This window comes from Radiomyces spectabilis, assembly GCF_025331425.1.
Source record: "Radiomyces spectabilis strain NRRL 2753 chromosome Unknown BYT42scaffold_1, whole genome shotgun sequence".
NCBI lineage: Eukaryota > Fungi > Mucoromycota > Mucoromycetes > Mucorales > Radiomycetaceae > Radiomyces > Radiomyces spectabilis.
In genome coordinates, this window is record NW_026251926.1 from 1160340 (window position 1) to 1179632 (window position 19293).

The 19293-nt window shown below is 43.7% G+C and overlaps 6 protein-coding genes across 6 annotated transcripts; 2 read left to right on the plus strand and 4 right to left on the minus strand.

Annotated features, from left to right (window-relative positions):
- Nucleotides 1–269: 269 nt before the first annotated feature.
- On the minus strand, nt 270–5486 carry BYT42DRAFT_640825 (uncharacterized protein). Its single transcript, XM_051572534.1, has 7 exons — nt 5430–5486; nt 5007–5351; nt 4623–4927; nt 4388–4551; nt 3325–4306; nt 817–3262; nt 270–745 (listed from the first exon to the last, which is right to left on the minus strand). The coding sequence occupies exons 2-7, from the start codon at nt 5291–5293 to the stop codon at nt 430–432; spliced, it is 4500 nt and encodes a 1499-aa protein (XP_051428224.1). The 5' UTR covers nt 5294–5351; nt 5430–5486; the 3' UTR covers nt 270–429.
- Nucleotides 5487–5770: 284 nt separating this feature from the next.
- On the plus strand, nt 5771–6874 carry BYT42DRAFT_551918 (uncharacterized protein). The gene is made up of 4 exons (XM_051566321.1): nt 5771–6184; nt 6262–6380; nt 6450–6613; nt 6696–6874. The coding sequence occupies exons 1-4, from the start codon at nt 6135–6137 to the stop codon at nt 6834–6836; spliced, it is 474 nt and encodes a 157-aa protein (XP_051428225.1). The 5' UTR covers nt 5771–6134; the 3' UTR covers nt 6837–6874.
- A 366-nt stretch (nt 6875–7240) lies between these two features.
- Nucleotides 7241–8810, minus strand: BYT42DRAFT_551922 (uncharacterized protein). Its single transcript, XM_051566322.1, has 6 exons — nt 8686–8810; nt 8509–8603; nt 8323–8446; nt 7876–8249; nt 7645–7779; nt 7241–7578 (listed from the first exon to the last, which is right to left on the minus strand). The coding sequence occupies exons 1-6, from the start codon at nt 8717–8719 to the stop codon at nt 7438–7440; spliced, it is 903 nt and encodes a 300-aa protein (XP_051428226.1). The 5' UTR covers nt 8720–8810; the 3' UTR covers nt 7241–7437.
- A 1252-nt stretch (nt 8811–10062) lies between these two features.
- On the minus strand, nt 10063–11541 carry BYT42DRAFT_541912 (uncharacterized protein; the record flags this gene model as incomplete). The annotated part of the gene is made up of 1 exon (XM_051565582.1): nt 10063–11541. The coding sequence occupies one exon, from the start codon at nt 11539–11541 to the stop codon at nt 10063–10065; it is 1479 nt and encodes a 492-aa protein (XP_051428227.1).
- A 1631-nt stretch (nt 11542–13172) lies between these two features.
- BYT42DRAFT_609466 (uncharacterized protein) lies at nt 13173–14201 on the plus strand (the record flags this gene model as incomplete). Its single annotated transcript, XM_051571266.1, has 2 exons — nt 13173–13460; nt 13518–14201. The coding sequence occupies 2 exons, from the start codon at nt 13173–13175 to the stop codon at nt 14199–14201; spliced, it is 972 nt and encodes a 323-aa protein (XP_051428228.1).
- A 244-nt stretch (nt 14202–14445) lies between these two features.
- On the minus strand, nt 14446–17895 carry BYT42DRAFT_551931 (uncharacterized protein). The gene is made up of 4 exons (XM_051566323.1): nt 15605–17895; nt 15340–15509; nt 14903–15280; nt 14446–14826 (listed from the first exon to the last, which is right to left on the minus strand). Exons 1-4 carry the CDS (start codon nt 17726–17728, stop codon nt 14625–14627), a joined length of 2874 nt encoding a protein of 957 aa, XP_051428229.1. The 5' UTR covers nt 17729–17895; the 3' UTR covers nt 14446–14624.
- Between the last annotated feature and the right edge of the window lie 1398 nt (nt 17896–19293).

The following is a 19293-nucleotide window of genomic DNA, read 5'->3' on the forward strand; positions in this document are numbered from 1 at the left end:
TCAGACTATAAAGGCAAACATTGGGACATATATGAATGTCGCACCTTTATCTGACCGAGCTTATTGAAGCCTTGTAGAAAAACGAGCAAGGACAAACGATGAATCTGTTTCCAATGAAATGACGAGATCAAATAGTCGTCAGGATTCGGAAGCAAGTTCGTCAGCTTTCCCATTTCCTATTTTTCTTTCTTTCCTTTTTACTTTTTTCTCAGAGGTTGTACTTTTGAAATTACTACGCAATGCAGTACATACTGCAATGGGCCGCCATCAATAGTGTACGCTTGGTTTTATTCACATGGCCAAACCCAGCATTCAAAAGGCCGGTTCTTGTCCAGAACAAGCATGCCAATTTTTTAGTACACCATTCATCCAATAATAATAGTAAGTTGTATACTAGTTAAGCAAGATAAATAAATACATGGATTTTTTTTACGCGTGTCTGCCATTCTTAGTAGCGAGTGGAGACTTTCCGGAAAGAGATGTTCGACTGAGTGCATTGCTCAGCGTAGAAGCACGCGCAAGCATGCGCTCCTGGTGGTAAGTTGATAAAGAGGACAAGCTGGAGATGGACATCATGGACAACCGTTTCTTATCCGTACGAATGCTGAGTGCCATAGAGATTCGCCTATTGTCCACAATAGAACGCGTAGCTGCTGAACGATTGCTGATCGTCGATAATCGTTTGGCGGTTGATGATGCCATGGAGATCCGAGAAGACCCTGTGTTTGCTCCGGATCTAAAATTGCTGCAACCACAAATTTTTACGTTGAATATCCTGTTTTCCTATATGACCTGGGTGCAATCCATTCTACTTACCTTTGTTGCATGGATGAAGGTTTGGACACTGCCACGGCACCAAGATCACGTTCACGGATTCGTTCCATGAGGTCAGTCAGTTGATCACTGATTGATAGCAGCGAAACATGATCTTGTCCTACAAGCTTATCGACTTGTGGCTCAATTAAATTGGACCCCAGTTGGCGTAAATGAGCGCCAATGTCAGCTTGATCGCGTTTCAGCTCTTCTATCGCTTCCTGCAGCTGGCCGTGCACATTTTGCAATTGCTCTAATTCTTTCACAATCCACTGATGGCGATCTGATTCTTCGGAAGGATCTTGCTTCAGATCGGCTTGAGGAGGAAGAGGGGGAGGATTTTGTCCGGCTTCCAGCTGCGATTGACCTGCTTGCATCAAGTTGCTGTCGATACCTTCTGATACTTCATCGACCACTTCCCACACTTTGATGACTTCCTCTTTTCGATGTTTCACGATCGTTTCCAGTTCCGTCTTGAGTGCAAACACTTGAGGCGACACCTCTGCTGCATCATTGAACAACGCCAACATTTGACTTCGAGTTTCTTCCAACTCCGAGTTGGCTTGGCCCAGGAACGCTTGCGTCTCAAGCAGCGATTGCCTTGAACGCCCAATATGGTAGCTTCCTAAGACCTTCAGGCAGTAAAGACTGGCATCCAAGCGAATCATCCAACACCGTGCCGACACTCTGCTTGTGCATCGTTCGAGGTTCGCCACTAGGCTGCTCTCACTCGCAGAGGAACTGCAGTCGGTTTCATCCTCCGTTTCAATCACCTCTGTCACTAAATCGGCATCCTCTTTCCAATCCTTCTCGATACGTACAAATGGACCTTCGTCGATCTCCAATCGTTCCAAGAGCCCTTGTAGCAGTAAAGGCGGTCGTACTTGACGCAGCTCCTGGCGCGTTCCATCTAACTGGTTTTCCACAGCAAGTAGCTCCTTGCGAAGTTGTTGTCGTTCTTTATCCAGCTCCGCTTGACGATCGAATAGCTTCTGTGTGTGTTGCATGACTGCTTGCAATTCAGCAGAAACAATATCTTTGGTACGTGGCGACCTATTTTGATTCCCATGTTGAGCACCGTGCGTTTGTGTATCCACGTCGTTCTTGCCGGTGCCCATGAGGTGCGTGTTTCCGGTTTCCAACGCCATTAGCTCGTTTTCCAGCGTAAGACACGTTTCGTACATTTGCTTCTTCTCGGCAAGAATTTCTTCCGTCATGACATGAATTTCATCAAGATCTTTCTGAATCTCCTGCAGGTTGGCGTTCAAGATTTCAAAACTGAGCTCCAGTTCGTTCAAGGATCCACGAGGAACTTCGCGCATACTTGGAGGTTGAGATCCGTGACGGTAGATTTGGACAGTGTGTAACTGCTGCTTCCAATAGGGTACACGGACGGATCGAGAAACAGCCGAGAGAGGTGAAGCCACTGTGAGAGATTTTTCTTTGACGACCACATCAGCTGCTGGTTTGGACAACAACTCCCGTACGGTATTCCAACGAGATTCAATCTGTCGCCGAGTTGTATCCAAAGATGGGTCATGGCCCCGCTGACATCGTTGCTGTATCGTGGCGAGCATCTGTTCCACAGCAACCCTCATGTCTTGACATAATCGGTTGCGATCTTCGCGTTGATAGAGGATGGGATCCATAGGGACGGTTTCAACGATCAGTAAAGATTGATTCAAATTGCTAACAGCGGTCCAAAATTCGACGTCATCCTGTATACCGTCCGTTTGGATTGTATCTATGTGACGGCTCACCGCTTTTCGAAGCTGCTCAGTCTGATGTACGAGCTCCTCCTGATCCAGCTCTAGCTGACAGAAACGTCCTTCGATCCTTTCCAAGACATCAAACAACTTCTCCACCTTGTCACGTTGCAGTTCCGACATCTCCCAGTCTGCTTGGTACACCTGTTCCACCTGTTCCAGTTCCTCGCGGTAACGTAACATCACACTTTCTGTGCGCTGATCCGTTTCGTCAAACATTTCGTGGGCTTCACGTAACTCATACCGGAGTCGGATCATCGTATTGTGAAGCGACTCGGGAGTGCCAGTCTGATTCGAATTCTCGGGACTCCAGGATCCTTTAATGGTGTCCGTCATGTACGCTAATGCTGTCTCGATGGACGTCGTAAAGTTGGTCTGGTAGTTGTAGAAGGCCTTGAGGATCTTTTCAAAGTCAGCATCCACTTGTTCATACGTATCACGTTTAATCTGCACTCGTCTTGCGGCGGCGGCTTCGGATACCGAAGATGAAAAGGCCTCCACCGTGAGACCCAAGTTTTTCTTGCTTTTAGAATCGGCCACCGACGACTGCATCGTGGACTGTGACGGGGATCGACGCATTATGGTGCGATCGTCGCTGGGAAGGTCCAATGATTTGATATTATTGCTGGCAAAAGACGTTAAAGACTTCATCTTGTTGGAAATTTTACGTTCCTTTTCCAAACCTAACAAGAAATTGTCAGTACATAAAGACGCGTCCTCCAATGTTGTTTCCACCATGCCATACCTAGGATACAGTCCCGTACTTCTTCTGATTTGCATACATCCAATGGTGTAAGGCCTTTCTTATTCTTAATCGTAAGATCGGCCTGACCCTCGAGAATCAATACTGACAGTACTTCGGGTACACCTCCAAACTCTGAAGCGAAATGCAATGGTGTATTTCCAGTCGGATCGACAATGTTCACCAGTGCGCCTAGACGAATAAGGAGAGAAGCACACATGGCAAGATGCTGGGGTACGCTCGACATCCCAACCAGGTCTTTCACGATCTGACGCTGAGTGGGCTCTGAGGGAGACATTGAACCACTATGCTCCGAAACATAAGAACGAGCCGACACGGTGCTTTGCATTGAAAAGCGGTGGGCTGACGATGGGTTGAGGGTCATGGAATGTTCTTCTTCGACGATTCTGGGTTCCATAGGTGGACTAGCCGTGGGCGATGAGGAGTTCATTCGTTGTCGGTTTGAACCTTTCTTGGCATTTTCCGCTTTTGCACTCTTTTGTATACCCCACGTTCTGCCATCTTTGTCCACTCCAAAGCGCGCCAAATGATGCAAAGCGGTACGTCCGTAAAATGTTTGCGCATTGATATCTGCGCCTGCCTGATAAAGCATGGCGATGGTGTCTAACGAGGGTAATGGCTTGGTGCGCATGGCGTGATGCAAAGCGGTTAAGCCGGTTTTCGGGTCGTGATGATTGACAAGAAGTGGACCGGCCGAGGGACGATCGTCAGGCCGTAGTTGAGGGGACCACAGTAACATGGTTTGCAAGGCCGTATGATCGTGGACTTTGATTGCTTGCACAAAGCCCTGCTGAAGTATTTCGATATAGGATGAGGCATTTGGATCCATCAATTCCACTTGCTTTAAAACTTCAAATTGGATATGTGAAAGTGAAGACGGATGAGGAGGGACGGTGCCAATCAATGTGGAAAGCTTGGAATAGTGTAAAGGAAATTTTTTCAGGGGCAAAGATGTGTGAAGGCTCTACTCCAAAAACATGACAAGAGCGAATTTTGGTGAATACATCATGACTGCCGACAAATGAACGATGTTTTTTGAACCTACCGAAAGATCACATCGTCGCTTGCGAAGAGCTTCTTCACATGCTTGAACGATCTCTGGACTACGCTCAGCGTATTGTATAGCAGACCATCCGTGGTTATCGGTAAGATCAGGCGATGCCATGTAATAGAGCAACATTTTCACAATAGGGAGATTTCCGTCGCGTGCTTTTGTTTCGAATTTTTTTGGATCAGTTAATGTAATGTTGGAAAAAGTAACCAGGGTTACCAGATCTTACCCGCATACATGAGAGCAGTGGCATTTTTGCTGTCTGTACCGTCGACATTGACACGACCATCGTCGAGTAATAACTGAATGATTTCAGCTTTGCCAAGATAACTGGCTAAGCAAAGTGGGGTGATCCCTTTAATTTCATATTGTGAAGCGTCCAACGTGGAAACATAAAGATTAGGATGCCTTAAAAGGATATTTTTCATGATATCAAAATGGCGCTCATGTGTTTGCGCGATCAAGTGCAAATTGGAGGTATTGATGTTGGAGGCATCCAAATCGAGACCATAAATGGCACACACGAGTGCGGTTCTATAAATTGGTACGGTTATTGATCATCCCCACCCATGAAAAACTCCTTGCTGGTTCATAAGCACGTCGTTTGATATACCTTCCTCGACCGTCTTTCATATTGATATCTGCACCCGCACTGAGTAGTAAGCGAACCATATCAGCGTGACCGCCCAAGACAGCAATATTTAAAGGCCGAGTCTGATATTCTTGATTTGACTGCAGTTTTTCCATCAGTTCAGGATTAGCGGCGACTCCAGGTGGGATGACAGGCGAGTATGTATCTTTGGCGTTCCATGTTATCGGGCTATTGACATCGTGACCCGACTGAATGAAATGTCTTGCCTGCTGGAGATCATTCTTTGCTACGGCGAATAGAAACTCCATCCTCAGAAACAACTGAAATGAAAGAAGGAGCAAGAACAGGAAAGAAGAGCATATAAAAGTAAGGGGTGATCTTGGCTTAAATATCGTACTGTTGTTGTTGCATCTTTTTTTTTTTTCATGGGGAACGTGAGAATAGGGAGTTGAAAACCAACATCATTAAGGATTCGAAGCTTGATCCCACAGAGACTCAAAGTCGAGGTTGCCCAAGATGGAACGCATACCCGTCTCCGAAACCAAGTATCAACCTTGTCAACCTTTTTTATTTGAAAAGCCGCATTGGCTTGATCGTGGATGACATCAGCTGCACCTATCCATAGGTTTTGTGCATTTTCTGCCCGAGGGTCACTGCATATCAAGGCAAGTGTATAGTGAGAGAAGTGGGTCAATGTGCGCCATGAGGGGATTCTGTAAATATTATATAAACTGATGTGATTGTCTTTTATTTGTTTGTTTATTTTTTTTCAACTGCTGCCTTTTCAAGCGCATTGTTTTTCGTTTTTGGTTGAATGTCCGCATGATTTGACCGTGTTCCATGAACTTCTCTCAATGTCGATCCTTTTTCATATTAATACTGTCTTGTATCATCTGTCCATGGTTTAAATGATTGGATCGTCAAATAAGTATCATTACCCAAGGTATTGTAGTGAGCAAGCAGTATTGCCAAGAACTTGGATAAAGCGGCTCATTAGTTTGCTCATTTTTCGGTCCGAGTACCAATGTTTTCATTCCCTGTTTGATTGGGCCCATCACACAGCGCTCAATTTTTTTTTTCACTTTAATTTTTCCGTGTCAAATTTTCCTCTTTCTCATTTCCTGCTATTGCCAACTATCCCGCAATGTCATGGCAGCAAACAAAGACCATTCTCAAAATTTAGCGGCATTTACTGAATGGTAACTTGATACCATTCACATCCTCCAACACGAATCAATACACGCGTCTCATTTTCCATTTTCATAACGCTTCATAGTCTGAAATCATGGAAAGTTTATAATGATCAAGGTGCCAATCTGTTGGCTCAAATAAATCTTGACGATGATAGCAATCATCAAGAGAATGCGCGTCAGATAAAAGATATTGTTCAGAATCGTAAGTTAATGTTTGCTCCTTCATAAATGTTTTTAACCAAAAGCTCACCCTGGACGCGTCGGCAATAAGTCAAGCAGGTGCTGGAAACCATGCATGAGAAATATAATGAGAGTTTAGTACTCCACAGTCTGCAACAAACCGCCGCTCAAAGCGATATCACTGTGGATGGCCCGGAATGCATCGAAACTATGCGAAAATGCATTGATATGCATGAGCAGGAATATATGATCAAGGTGAGGAAGAAAGGGGAGAAAAAAAAAGAACAAGAAAACAATCGTCAACATGATGAAGCTGATGATCCGTGATGATGCGCAGAAATCCATTCAATCTATTCTTTGTCAGGAAGGTTTTGCAACCCGGCAACATTTGACAGGCTGTATCGCGTTGTGGAAAACAGAAGCCTATTTGGACGATGAAGTGCAAGAAAAATTACGACAACTATCTGGCCCTTCATGAATAAACCTTACCCTGAAAATACAATAGTCGGTCTCGCGCATACTATGTTAATTTTTTCTTTCCTTTCCGTTGATTGACTGAAAACATGATGGGTGGAAGTGACATTCTAGTTCCACTGATCCAAATTTACGCGGTCAGAATATTGTCCGACCAAACGTCCTCAAAAAGCTTTCAGAAAGTCTAAAACTACTTCAGCCGCTCGATATTCTACGCTATTGTACATTTTGTCAAATTATGTCCCGGAAAAACACAATCGTCTGATTTCTCATCAGCATACTCTGTTCAAAGGACATGACGTTCATATCGCCCCAAAGCAATCTTTGCAACGTACCCAGGTTTCTCATGGATTGACTAATGTCATGTAAAAATATTTTTTGACGCATCGTACAACCATGAAATGTGTCTTGTAATCATTCCCGTCAATTGAGATAGAGATCGATCTATATTTTTGTACTACTTTATCTTTAAAGCTATAGATGGTTTACTTTTCTTTTCTATGAAGTATGCCACAAACGAAAGGACTAAATGCGAAGGAAACATCTAAAATGCGGATCGTTCGACGAGTATATCGAAAATGTAAAGGAAGAAATGGACAAGTGGACTAGGAGGTTTGGGATGTGGTGGTGTTGATGTTGGCGGTGGGAGTGGTAGTGGTAGGAGTAGTGATAGGGGTAGGGCAATCTGATGAAAACGTACCTCTGCCCGCTTCGTTTAGCCGCCCACGATGTCCCAAGAAATAATCCTAAAAGTTCGAAAAAAAAGGTCAGTGGAACCCATGGTTGCACCAAGGTTTGCCAGTGTTACTTACCATGACGAATTGTGACCCCAAAAAATTGGCACGATCCCGGATAAAATTGATGGCTCTGTTTTCCCAAGACTCTAATTGATCTTTGACCACTGTTTGCCAAGATTCAATAGATTTTGTCATCCACACTTGTTGTTCCTACCAATGAATTTCCTGATGAGTTTTATATGCAACCGCACAATAGCAAGCTCCTAGCCATGTGTAAAGTCCACACTAAAAAAAAAAAAAACTCACCTTGAAATAGGAAATATTAAGCTCTTCCGCGCTAACCCCTCGTTCGAGATTACGACGAAGATAGACATTGTAGTTGCGAACGATGCGTGTTATGAGATCCGAAGTTGACACTCCGTCGGTCCGCTGGGTCGGCAAAAATTTGCCCTGAGCTTTGACAAAGCTGTACACATCGCCCGATTCGGCGGATTTGTACGGTTCAGCATCATGAGCTACATAGTCAATTTGATGCTTGTCCAGGAACTCCTGCGTTACAACCCATGGTGCATTCTCAATCACCTCGTCCACCCACTTGCAATGCCGAACGGCTTCATAACGTTCCGCATCAGTCATGACCGTCTTGCCCTTACGTCTGTGCGTTACTTCATCGTTACACACTAAAATTCCATGAGCATCCCATTAGCGATGACATTCTTACTATATAAACACCATCACATCAAGGATTATTACCGCCCACAAGTAGGTAGACATCGTTAAATGCCCGTTTAGCTTGTTCCAGCGCTTTTGCATGGCCAAAATGGAACATGTCATAAATACCATCACAATACACTCGCACAGGTCTACCTACAGGGGGCTAATTGTATTGTAAGCTACGACGCCAGATTCATTCTGCAATCACATTGCAACTGGAATTACTTCATTAATGGGAAAGTCATAACCAGTCACCATTTTCTGGTATTTCGGCACAGGTGAATTGCAACCAGACGAAATAGGAGTTGGCAAACTGGCAGCTTTGGATTGGACGACGTTAGGATGCATAAAAAATGAGACTGTCATTGTCACAATAGTGAGACATGGTTTGAATCAACTTACCCTGAGCAACGGTGGTAGTAACAATGGTGGGCATGATTTGAGGTAAATAGGGAAAGGAGAAAAAGCGCTAGTCCTGGTATTTCATGAATTGCGACACTTAAACACTTCGCCGTCACATGGTTTCGGGGATCAGACAGTGTTGTGCCATCTTAGAACCAAACTAAGATCTATATAGCAATTCACAACTAAATAGCACAGGGTAGTGCGATGACTGTTATTTTTCCTCTGCTTTACACGACAGGACCTCAATAGAGCACTTTATGATTTTATGGCTTGACAGTTTTCGAACCTGCATCAAGGGAATATGCAACACAATGATTCTGTCATTGATGAAATGTAATTATTTTTAATGATGCTTTATCAAAGGCTTTCAACCGATTTGAGCCATATCATAGTCAGATTATATAGAAGATACTTTTGAAAAGATTTCTTTGCCTTGATAACAGATACCACAAGGGAAAATTGGATCCCTTTGTGGTGACTGAAACCTATCTGGTGCGACTAACAAAAAGTGCATATTATGGTTAGCCTGTGAAATACCTACACTATCGTATATGCAAACCCAAATATCAGGACATGGGCTCTTCGATTACAAAGGCATATTCTTTTCCGATTGAATAAAGATAACGGAAGCACCATGCAAACGATCATCCATCGGTGACGTTATAGGGCCCACCGTATTATGTTTTCGTGCGACGCACGAAACGAGAAGTGTGTTTACGAATCACGACATGGTGAAATACAGGTTTTCTTCTACGTGACCAAAAAAAAAGAAAACAGAGAATTTTTTTTACCGATCCTAACCAAGTTGAAAAAATGCATATTAGAGAATCCCCCATTGACACCATTAATTTTCCATGCCATACGTACAATAAAAGTACAGGATTCGACAAACATCGTATGCAAAAAAGGACATTTTAATATGTGAAAAGCAGCTCTCTGTGAACAAATTTACCACATATCAGCAATACCTACTTGCCCTGCAAATGGTGAAGCATAAACAGAAAAAAACTGGTTAAACCCTTGTGACCACCGTTGACAGCATGATAGCAGGACACTTACAGTAGGCAAAATAGTAAAAGAGCCAAAGAACAGTGAATTGATGATAAAGCGGATAACGTATTTAAATATTAGGCAAGTAGAATCAGTACATGATTTTTGGGACCAGGTATAATGTAATGAAGGGATATGGAGGTTCGAATTTTTCATACAGAGCATAGAGAAAAAGTGGCGGATGCGTAAATTTTTCAAACATACAAATATGGGTGTGGGACAACAAATGTCAGGGCAAGGGATGAAGAGAGATCATATTGGGTGCATAACAATAGGGATACGAAAGGGGAAAGCCAAACAAATAATAATAGCATAAGAATTTTCTTACAGAATACCCACGCGAGAAGACTTGTGTCCAGTGATCATGTTCTTAAAAGTCTTCCAGAAACGGCCGATCCTTGTAGGCGCGCTGGTGGGTGTCAGTGTAGGTTCCGTGGAATGTGTTTGCTTTTTCAAATCATCGTGTGTGGTGGATTTTGAACGGCGTGGCGAAGGAAATCCGAATCCATGACGCGGCTGAGGTGAGGAACTATCATGTTGGTTATCGGTCAAAGATTTGTGAGAGGAAGTGGCGAACAATCGGGAGGAAAGGTTTTTCAGGCTGGATGACAGATCGATTTTCGAGGCGGCTGAAGATTGTGGCGGAGTCATGGGGGGTCTTGGCATAAGGTTATCGAGTATTTCTTCGATAGACGACGAGGGAGTTACACTGGCAGGGTTGTTGTCTTTGGCTGCTTTCTTACGTAATATACTTACGCCAAAGAAGGATGACCCGAGGATAGATGGTTTGGAAGGTATCGATGGATTGGGATGTTCATTGCTGGCCGATGGTGAAGCCTTTGGCGGGTGTTTTCGCGAGGATGAAACAGAAGATGATAATTTCGACGGCAGTGCTTTGAACTTGGCTGACAAGGATGACGGTGAAAAAGCAGACCGTCTTCCCGATTTGTCAGCCTTGATGGGCTCATTATCATCACCATTATCCCGTGGCGTTATTATTGCAGCTTCCGAGCTTTGTGCGGAAATTTCTGAATGCGCCGTCGACGACAGATCCTTGGATTGGCGCTTGCTAAATATCTTTCTCAAAGATTCTACGGTGCCTTTCTTGACTTCTAACCGGGGCAGCCGTTCGGAAGGTGCTGTACTCTCGGATTTCGACGAGACTTGAAACAGCGACCGTAGCGAGCGCACTGTTCCTTGTTGCACAGAGCTTAAAATCGAGGTTCGATGACTGATTGCTGAATCTGCGTCAACGTCCGACTTTGTGTACTGCGACGTAGTCGACGATCGTGATCGCAGTGATGCAGATCCTGTTCGAAAATCGCGGAAGGATGTTTTGGTGGATGTTTTGCTCGAGGTCATGGAGGGTGAAATTGGCTTCTTGGGCGCCACTCGTGCGACATCCCGAGGATCTGCTTCGGCAACGGGTAAAAAATGACAATCGTTATGAAAGGGAAAGGCCAATGGTCGAGGACAACTATATACAAGATCATGCTGTCGAGGAGGCTGACGCTTCTTTTTACGTTCGGCTTTGACTGCTTTGCTAACATTGATTTCCGTAGTACAACCAACGTAACCAGCGCCGTCGGACGATGCTTCTTTGCCCGTGTCTATGGAATCGGGTTGGGCTGCAGATGTGTGAAAAGAGTGAGAGATAGCCGATGTAGGGGATGAAGATGCTGAACCATATCCACTGTCTACGCCGGATGTATTTGGTGCGTGCGATGGCGTCTTTGGTCGATTTCGTTTCGAACGGATAGCATGATATTGTTCTCGCCTTGAACTTGCAGAGTGGAAATACATAGTTTATAAATATGTGACAATGTTGCTAGGATAAAGTATAGAATAATATCAATTCACCTCAAGGTAAAAAGAAATACTGAACCTAAAGAAAAATGAATTGACAAATAATAATAATAAAAAAAGAAAAGAAAAAAAAAAAAACTGCAGCAAAATAAAAAGAAAAAGAAAAGCTTTATTTGGTGTTACTTCTGTTGCACGAAACAGCGCTTGACTAAAGTGGTAAAGTGGTATGGACGATGAGCGCTTCCAAAATTCATCTGCTGAACCATAATGGTAAACAACAAGACTGTGACAATAAAAAAAATGAGAAATTAAACTTCTGTTCTAATGTGAAACAAACATTGAAATAAGGGTGAGACACTCTGCAACCGACCATCCAAGATGACAACCCAACTTTTTGCACACACAATGGAGTTCCATTCAAAATAAAGACTCCGAATCAAGCCATGTGGTGAAATAGCTATTTTCGGAATGAACACCAAATTTCTGTCGTGCGCAAAATATCACTGTATCAGGTCATTGAATCGGATTTCCTTTTCACCCAATGGTATAGTTGTATGCGTGTTACTTTCGTCGATCTGGAGCGGTTTCATAGCAAGTGCAATCAACAATCGATGATATAGTTTCATATTCTTGGTCATGATAGTAAGATATGCCATTTGTTTTTCTTTTTGTAAGTTTCCGCAAATCATCTTGCACTTTGACTGTGATAAAAACGAATGACTAACTCACGTATTATTATATTGGACCATATGATTCCCATGTTGCCATAGTGGCATGGAATCGAAAGAAACGTGGTTTATGCATCACAAGAAAAAAAAAAACTTTATCAACATCATAAAATATAAACATATGATTTGTATGATCTGTTTATCGACAACGCACTCTTGTTATGTTGATACCAACCAACGCCTTCGAATTCATCCATTTTTGAACAGTAATCGATTTTTTGCTTCAATAGAACCAAACACTTTATCTGTAACGTGAAACTACCTTCTGCATGTCAACTTGGTTCTTAACTTCAACACGAACGGTTGTCCTTCATCAAAGTTCTTTATTGCTCACAGAAGCGAAAACCATTTGCTTAAAAAACAAAGGAGCTTAAAACTTTCACTATTATATCGCCTTATTATCTGTCAATGGATGACGAGATGAAAGTGAATACAAATACGGATTTTCCTGTAGTCTAGCACCACCTAGGTTATCCGAATTATTCAAGGACCCATCCAGGCCCAGTAACGCCGTATAAATATCCAGATTGCTGGATTGCCGTTTGAAAATATTTGGGTCTATTTCATGCAGAGAACGAAACGATGTATCCAAGAGGATATTCTTTGCAAGGGTGTTTAGATCCAGCGTTCCATGAACCTGCAAGCGATTGAGCCCAGTGGCACCGATTTTGGGACGCATCAACGTCGGAGGAAGGATAACTGCCTTCGCAAGTGTGAAGACAGCGCACGGTTGAGCTTCCGAAAAAGGGCGAAATAAACTCAAAATTGAGAAATTTCTGCTGCGACAACGAACATGACAGGCTAATGGCGTTTCCCCCCAATTCAGGCAAGCATGAAAAAGGCCTTTCTTAGAATGATCCGGCATTGTTTCTTATACTGGCTTACTTACTTTCTACTCTGATGCGATCCCTTTGGCAATTCCTCCACACTCACAACATCAGCCAATATTACAATGTATTTATCCAAGCAGGAGCCACCGACGACGACTTGAATCAGTTACTGCATTTCAACGATCAAGAATTAGACGAGTTTCTGCAAGCCATCAATGTGCTGCCATTTCATTGCATCAAACTGAAATGCGCCTTGCGTGAATTGCGACTTCGGGAGCAGGTGGACCATTCCCCACCACAATCACCATCGTCTTTCACCCGTCCAGCTTTGGCGTCTTTATTGAACAATGATGATGATGTAGGTAGTTTGCTTATAACTAGGATGATAACGAATACGCTAAAAAAGTAAGGTCAGGCGGCATTCGCAGTTGAGCGTCCGCCTTCGCCGCCTCTTTCTGCCAGTCCTAGCCATACCGTCTCTTGCAATGAGAATGCTCCATCCCATGATGTAATATCGCGTCAAATTATCCTATCGCATGCTGTTATTTATGGCAAAAATAATTCTCGATCATTGACATCGTACGAAATAGCCATCAATCAGGCTGCAGCGGCGTTGGCGCTCGATGATCCATCCTTAATCAAGCAAAAGGGCCAGCTATTCCAGTTGGCTAAGCAACGGTTGTTAGAAGACGGTTATCAATATAGGCGAGGCCACAGCCGTTCCAAATTGACGGATGCTCTACCACAAATCAAAGATCGAAGAAAATCTGCATGCCTTGGCAAACTCAAAAGACGCGAACATGCCAGACGAATGTCTGAAGAACGATTACGAAAGATTCGACTGTTAGATGAACAAGTACGGGCTGTTTCGACAGACATACAACGCTGTCATGCCGAAATTTGTCGCAATCAGACCAATCAAGTTGAGGTGGCTCCCAGCGCGATTGAAATCCAGTTGCGTCAGCATCAGGACAAGCGTTCGCGCTTAGTCCGAGAATTGCGAAAATTACGATCTCAAGAACGGAAACATCAATGGTACGAAAGGCGCAAAGCACATGATTCAGGTTCATTCATCACTTGCGACCATCCATCCACATAACTATGCATATCCATGACGATGCTTTGCCCAAAGTTTTCAAACTTACAAACCATCGTATAAGTTTTGCAGAACTGTATTTCATGTTTTCTATTTCCTCAAGTCCAAAAGTCTTCCCCCCGTCCTTAATTTAAATATCCTGTTTCTCAGAACATTTTTTCCATATATGCTGTTGCTGTATGTATTATTTCCATCTTATTTCGAACTAATTTGTATCAAGATAATATAAAGCGAAATACATATAGGGCAAAAATGGAAGCACATCTCGTGGGCTATGACAGCACAAGAAGATAATTTAATGTTTGATTTGTACAGAATGACATTGAATACAAAAGAAGGGTGATCTACAAGCGGGGTTGTTCGTTGAGCGATGGCACAAATACAGACAGTCAAGGAATTTCTGAGTTTCTGGATGATGGTGTGAATTTACATAATACTGCACGCTTGTAAATCTTTTTGACCGTCATCCATCAAGCGTTTCATTTCTTCATGCTGTTGTCGAGTAGTGGAATTGGTCTTTTGCAATCGTTCTTTTGCTTCCGCGTGTCCTTTGGAAGCTGCTCTTCGATAATATGTCTGCGCTCGTTCATAGTCGCGAAGCGTACCAGTCCCCGTCTCATAGTACCATCTTGTTAAAAAGAGAGAAAGATATGCATAAGTACCATCGCTATTTTGATGGGCAACTTCACATGAAATGGACTTACCCGAGTAGAAATAGTCCTTCGACCGATTCCTGATCGGCTGCTCGTTGGCACCACATGAACGCTGCGTCCTCGTCACGATTCGTATTTATCAGCCAACCGGACTCGTCACTGGCACGCCGTTTCTCTTCATCATGATCTTTCGGACCGTGGCTCCCGTTATTGTAAAGCCGACTGAGTCCCACCATAGCGTCTGTATCTTTGGCGTTGGCGGCTAATTCGTAATTTGTAAAGCTCTTGGCAAAATTCATCGGGACCCCGTACAGACCGTGCTCGTAAATGTAGGCCAAACGTGTTTGCGCCGCGACATGAGCTAGCTGAGCGGCTCGTTCGAAAAAATTGACAGCTGCATTGGCTCCGCCATAAGGTTTGACCAATTCACTGTTCTCGAGTTACTTTTTTTTATGTTGCACGTATATTCGTATTTCCCAAATACTTACCTTGGAATATCGGCTTTGGGATACGTGTTGGTGAGAAGCAGAGCAAACACATACGGAGGTTCGTTGCATGACTCGGTCGCATTGCCAGCCGCTTCGTACAGCAATTGTAGACCTGCTGTCATGTTTTGTCGCTGACCAAAATAACCATGCAGATTGATAAGTCCTAATCGCTATATAAAAAAAAAAAGGGAAATAAGCATCATGTCGAGTGAGTCGGCTGATTGCAATGGGTTGACTCAAAAAAAGAAATTACTGGTTATCATACATAGATAGCATCCACAAAACCTTTGTCGGCTGCCCGTTTATAATTTGCAAAAGCTGCTGCATGATAACCTTGCGAGGCATAGTATTCCGCGACCGCATACATGGCTTCCGGTACACCTTCACGCGCAGCTATTTCGTAGTACTTGAGCGATTTCGCCGGATTCTTCTTGAAGCCGTACAGTCCGCAGTCCATCCACAATGCTTGCAAATAAGCGGCTTCGGCTACCCTCTCCTTGGCTAATCGCCTAATCCATCGCACACCTTCTTCTTCCAGCACCTTCTTTTTCCGACGATTCGATTCATAGTCAGTGCCGGAAATGATGGGTCGTGCTATATCGATACTGGCGCGCATAGTACTCGTTGAAGTCCGCGGTTGCGAATAGAGAGCTGATAACTGCGACATGGCGGGGCTGGCAGGTTTGGCATCCACGCTGTGTCGAATCCCCTCGCCTCGTCGCATCCGACCTCCCAATTCCCCGAGAAGGTTTTGATGGAAACCAGACATATGTTTACTTGCACGGTGGCTCGGATGACACTCGTACAAATCGGCAATTTCCAATAAATATTTTGCGTAACTAAGCTGCACTTTTTTGTCGCCGGTTTTCAAGGCCATATTTCGATAGAGTTTGATCGCGTCGGGATGGTTCGTGAGACTGTAAGATGCTTTGGCATATTTCGAAGAAGTTTGGGTACTGGCCATGGAGGCTAGACTGTCGGTAGTCTTCATCATGGTTACACTCGCATTACTTAGGCTCGTCATGGACGGTGGTGCAGGCTCTGAATTTAATGCGAGTGTATCACCATCGCTTAGTTGCTGATGGCGGATTGCGTCATATCCACTAAAGTAGTTTGTCCCAGAAACGTTTTCCGTTTCCACAGCAGTCAACGTCGAAGGCATACGTACCACTGTACCATCTGGCTTAAACCGTGGTCGGGACGAGCCTACAGTAGGCGACGACCCATTGATCGCATGGACTTCAGAGAGGACCGGAGTTTTGTTCATGGCAATTTTCATATGATTATCTGTTGTGTGAATCTCTAACTTGTTCTGGATAGAGTCGTTTACAGAAGAAGGAACGTCGCTCACAGTACCGTCCATCGTGGAGATTGATGTGGGTGTATCTGTCGCATTATCATGGCGGCCTGCAGATGATATAGATGGGGTATTTTCGTAGGTTGTGGCAGGATTGGCGGGCAATAAGGAATTATTATGCTGGGCGGTGATAAAAGAAGGTGATAGAAAGTCTGCGGTATCAGAGGGTAACAAAGAAAATCCGAAATCGAACTGTGGCAACCAATCGAGGGGTAAGGGTGTGGCTGGGGGTTGTTCTTGCAATACTTTGGATTGTCGTCTCGAGAGCGGTTGCGATGGCCGGGTGGTGGTTGTCAATGGCAGCCGAGTTTCAGGCGCAACGTAATGCGTATCCTGTTGTTTTACATCATGATGGTGTGGTGATTCCACTTTCTCAGGGGTTGCAAGCGAAAATGAAGTGGCGGGTGTCAAGAACGGTAAGTGAGCCTCCTTACTTTCGTCAATCAAAGCATGGGCTGCGGGGATAGGAGTGGTGGGTTTTATTAATTTGTTTGGGCTTGATGCGGATTCGACAGAGGGTTGTAGGCTCGGTATTTCGGAATAGCCACTGACAGTAGGGTCGATCATGACTTTCGTAGAAGAGGGCGCTGTGTAGGAGTGAACGGAGATTGAATGTCGCTTACTGGATCGGCAATCATCGTCTTCATCCTCACTGGAAGAGTCCGGATCTGGATTGATCACCCGAAGCGCCCATCGATTCGTTTCTGGTTGCACTGTACCGTTATCTGAAAGGGCTGAAACGGTGGATCGGCTGCGTTGAAGATTCGCCTCGTCTCCGGACGACGAGAGAGCGATTGCACCGTTGTTTGCGGCCACCGTGGGCTCTGGACTGTTTATTTCGGTTGCATTCTTTTGACGTCCCGTTATGAGCGACGAGGACGAGCCACCTATCTTATGAGGGAAAAACGATGACGACGAATGCAATCCGAAATTGCTGATTTTCTTGGTACGACGAGACGGCATGGGATCAGGCTGTTTGGCTTGGTGATCAGAGATGTGGTTAGTTACTGCATTGGGTCGAAATGAGAACATGAATGAGTGTGAAGGCAAAATCAAAAAAAGAAAAAACAAGGTTATTAAAAAATTGAATATGTGTATGTATAACGTGAATAAATAGTATGAATTAAAGTTTATGAGAGAAGGATGGACGAGATTGGGAGCAAAGTTATAAATAAAATTAGGTAAAAAAAGAAAAAGAAAGGAACAGAAAGAATTGCGTTCAACCGCGCAATCGCCGTTGGAAAAATGTAAAAAAAAAAGTGGCCACAGCATGGTCCATCGAAAACCTTGATGGGGAACAAGGCACGTGGCCCGATCTGGATTGGATGCGGTTCACCAAGAATGGAAAGTGTTGAGGAACTCAGGAATGACAAAAACCGATTTTTTTCGTACCATGTTCAAGATGTGAACTCACGGTTAAACAACAATTTGCACTCTGCACCCTCTGCAATCAAAAAAAAAAAAAAAAAAAACATCATTGCCTTTCTCCCTTCATCGCGTGAATATTGCGCCTCAGCTGCACGATGTAATCACACTCGGCCTTTTTGATTTTTTGTCGTCACATATATGCATATTCTATTTATTTTTTCTGTTATTGCTTGTCCGATCCAGTGGACTTTTTCCTGTTTATGGTTGATGAGGTTTTGACATCCGAATAGCCAATCCGTCAATGAGATCAGCAATAATGTGAAAGAATGGGGTTCTGCGCCATTTAAAAAACTCGGCGATTGGAGCTGTTGTTAATTTTTTTTTGTTGGCTTCGTGCCGATACTCCTTCATGCAACAAACAATATTCAGGGGTATAGTAATACCATATTTTTTCTCATTCAGGTCATGAATAATTTTTTCTCCAATGTAATCACGCTGCAGAGTGGTTATTTAAATGCTTATCTTAAGAAATCAATAGGATTACAACTGATTCATCCCCTAAGCAGCCATCATCCTTCGAGTATGTAGCTGCTTACTTTGTCAGCTTGATTATCCGTAAAGAACGACTGAAAAAACCTCTAAATCACGAGGATTCACTAACATTTCTCTCAAGTAAATCTCGTGTTTCGCATAGCCCAAGACATGGGCAGAGCTTGACGGAAGCACCGCCTCGTTTTAGTCGAAAAATCAGACTGATATGATAGCGAAACAATAAGATCTTCTAATCCCGATTTCAATCTTTCAATGAGGCGTCAACATAAGTAAATCAGTGAATGCAAATCGTGGCTCGATTTGCGTATGGATTTGTACAAAATTTTTACCCAGATCTGTATGGCTGTAAAAAAGAAAGAAATTGCAAGAGATTGCGCATTGTTACCTCGCAGCATTAGCGATCATATGCACCTGATCGACATCAGTAACGCCTCATACTGTAATACCTCAATAAAATAAATTTAAGTGAGGCATTACAGGTATGGCCGACTTTTGCTCATTCACTGCTTGTACATATCATAAGCGGCTCCAGCTGATTTCCGAATTTACTTTGTCAGCCCGCAGATGTAATGGTATGGTCTTGTGTTCCTGAAAGTTTTGTGTTCCTGGAAGGGTACTGAAACATATTGAAACAGTTTGACTCCCGACACCAAAAACCCAAATCGATGAAGAACCAA

Bases quoted from the DNA above. Each gene is read 5' to 3' on its own strand.
- BYT42DRAFT_551918 (XM_051566321.1), top strand. From the start codon at position 6,135: ATGGCAGCAAACAAAGACCATTCTCAAAATTTAGCGGCATTTACTGAA. The intron at 6,185-6,261 runs GTAACTTGATAC...AACGCTTCATAG, and splicing joins TTAGCGGCATTTACTGAATG to TCTGAAATCATGGAAAGTTT. The intron at 6,614-6,695 runs GTGAGGAAGAAA...GATGATGCGCAG, and splicing joins AGCAGGAATATATGATCAAG to AAATCCATTCAATCTATTCT.
- BYT42DRAFT_640825 (XM_051572534.1), bottom strand. From the start codon at position 5,293: ATGGAGTTTCTATTCGCCGTAGCAAAGAATGATCTCCAGCAGGCAAGA. The intron at 4,928-5,006 runs GTATATCAAACG...ACCAATTTATAG, and splicing joins ATGAAAGACGGTCGAGGAAG to AACCGCACTCGTGTGTGCCA. The intron at 3,263-3,324 runs GTATGGCATGGT...ATTTCTTGTTAG, and splicing joins AGTACGGGACTGTATCCTAG to GTTTGGAAAAGGAACGTAAA.
- BYT42DRAFT_551931 (XM_051566323.1), bottom strand. From the start codon at position 17,728: ATGTTCTCATTTCGACCCAATGCAGTAACTAACCACATCTCTGATCAC. The intron at 15,510-15,604 runs GTATGATAACCA...TTTTTTATATAG, and splicing joins GTTTTGTGGATGCTATCTAT to CGATTAGGACTTATCAATCT. The intron at 14,827-14,902 runs GTAAGTCCATTT...CTTTTTAACAAG, and splicing joins GAAGGACTATTTCTACTCGG to ATGGTACTATGAGACGGGGA.
- BYT42DRAFT_551922 (XM_051566322.1), bottom strand. From the start codon at position 8,719: ATGCCCACCATTGTTACTACCACCGTTGCTCAGG. The intron at 8,250-8,322 runs GTAATAATCCTT...ATGGAATTTTAG, and splicing joins TGTCTACCTACTTGTGGGCG to TGTGTAACGATGAAGTAACG. The intron at 7,780-7,875 runs GTGAGTTTTTTT...ATTCATTGGTAG, and splicing joins TTAATATTTCCTATTTCAAG to GAACAACAAGTGTGGATGAC.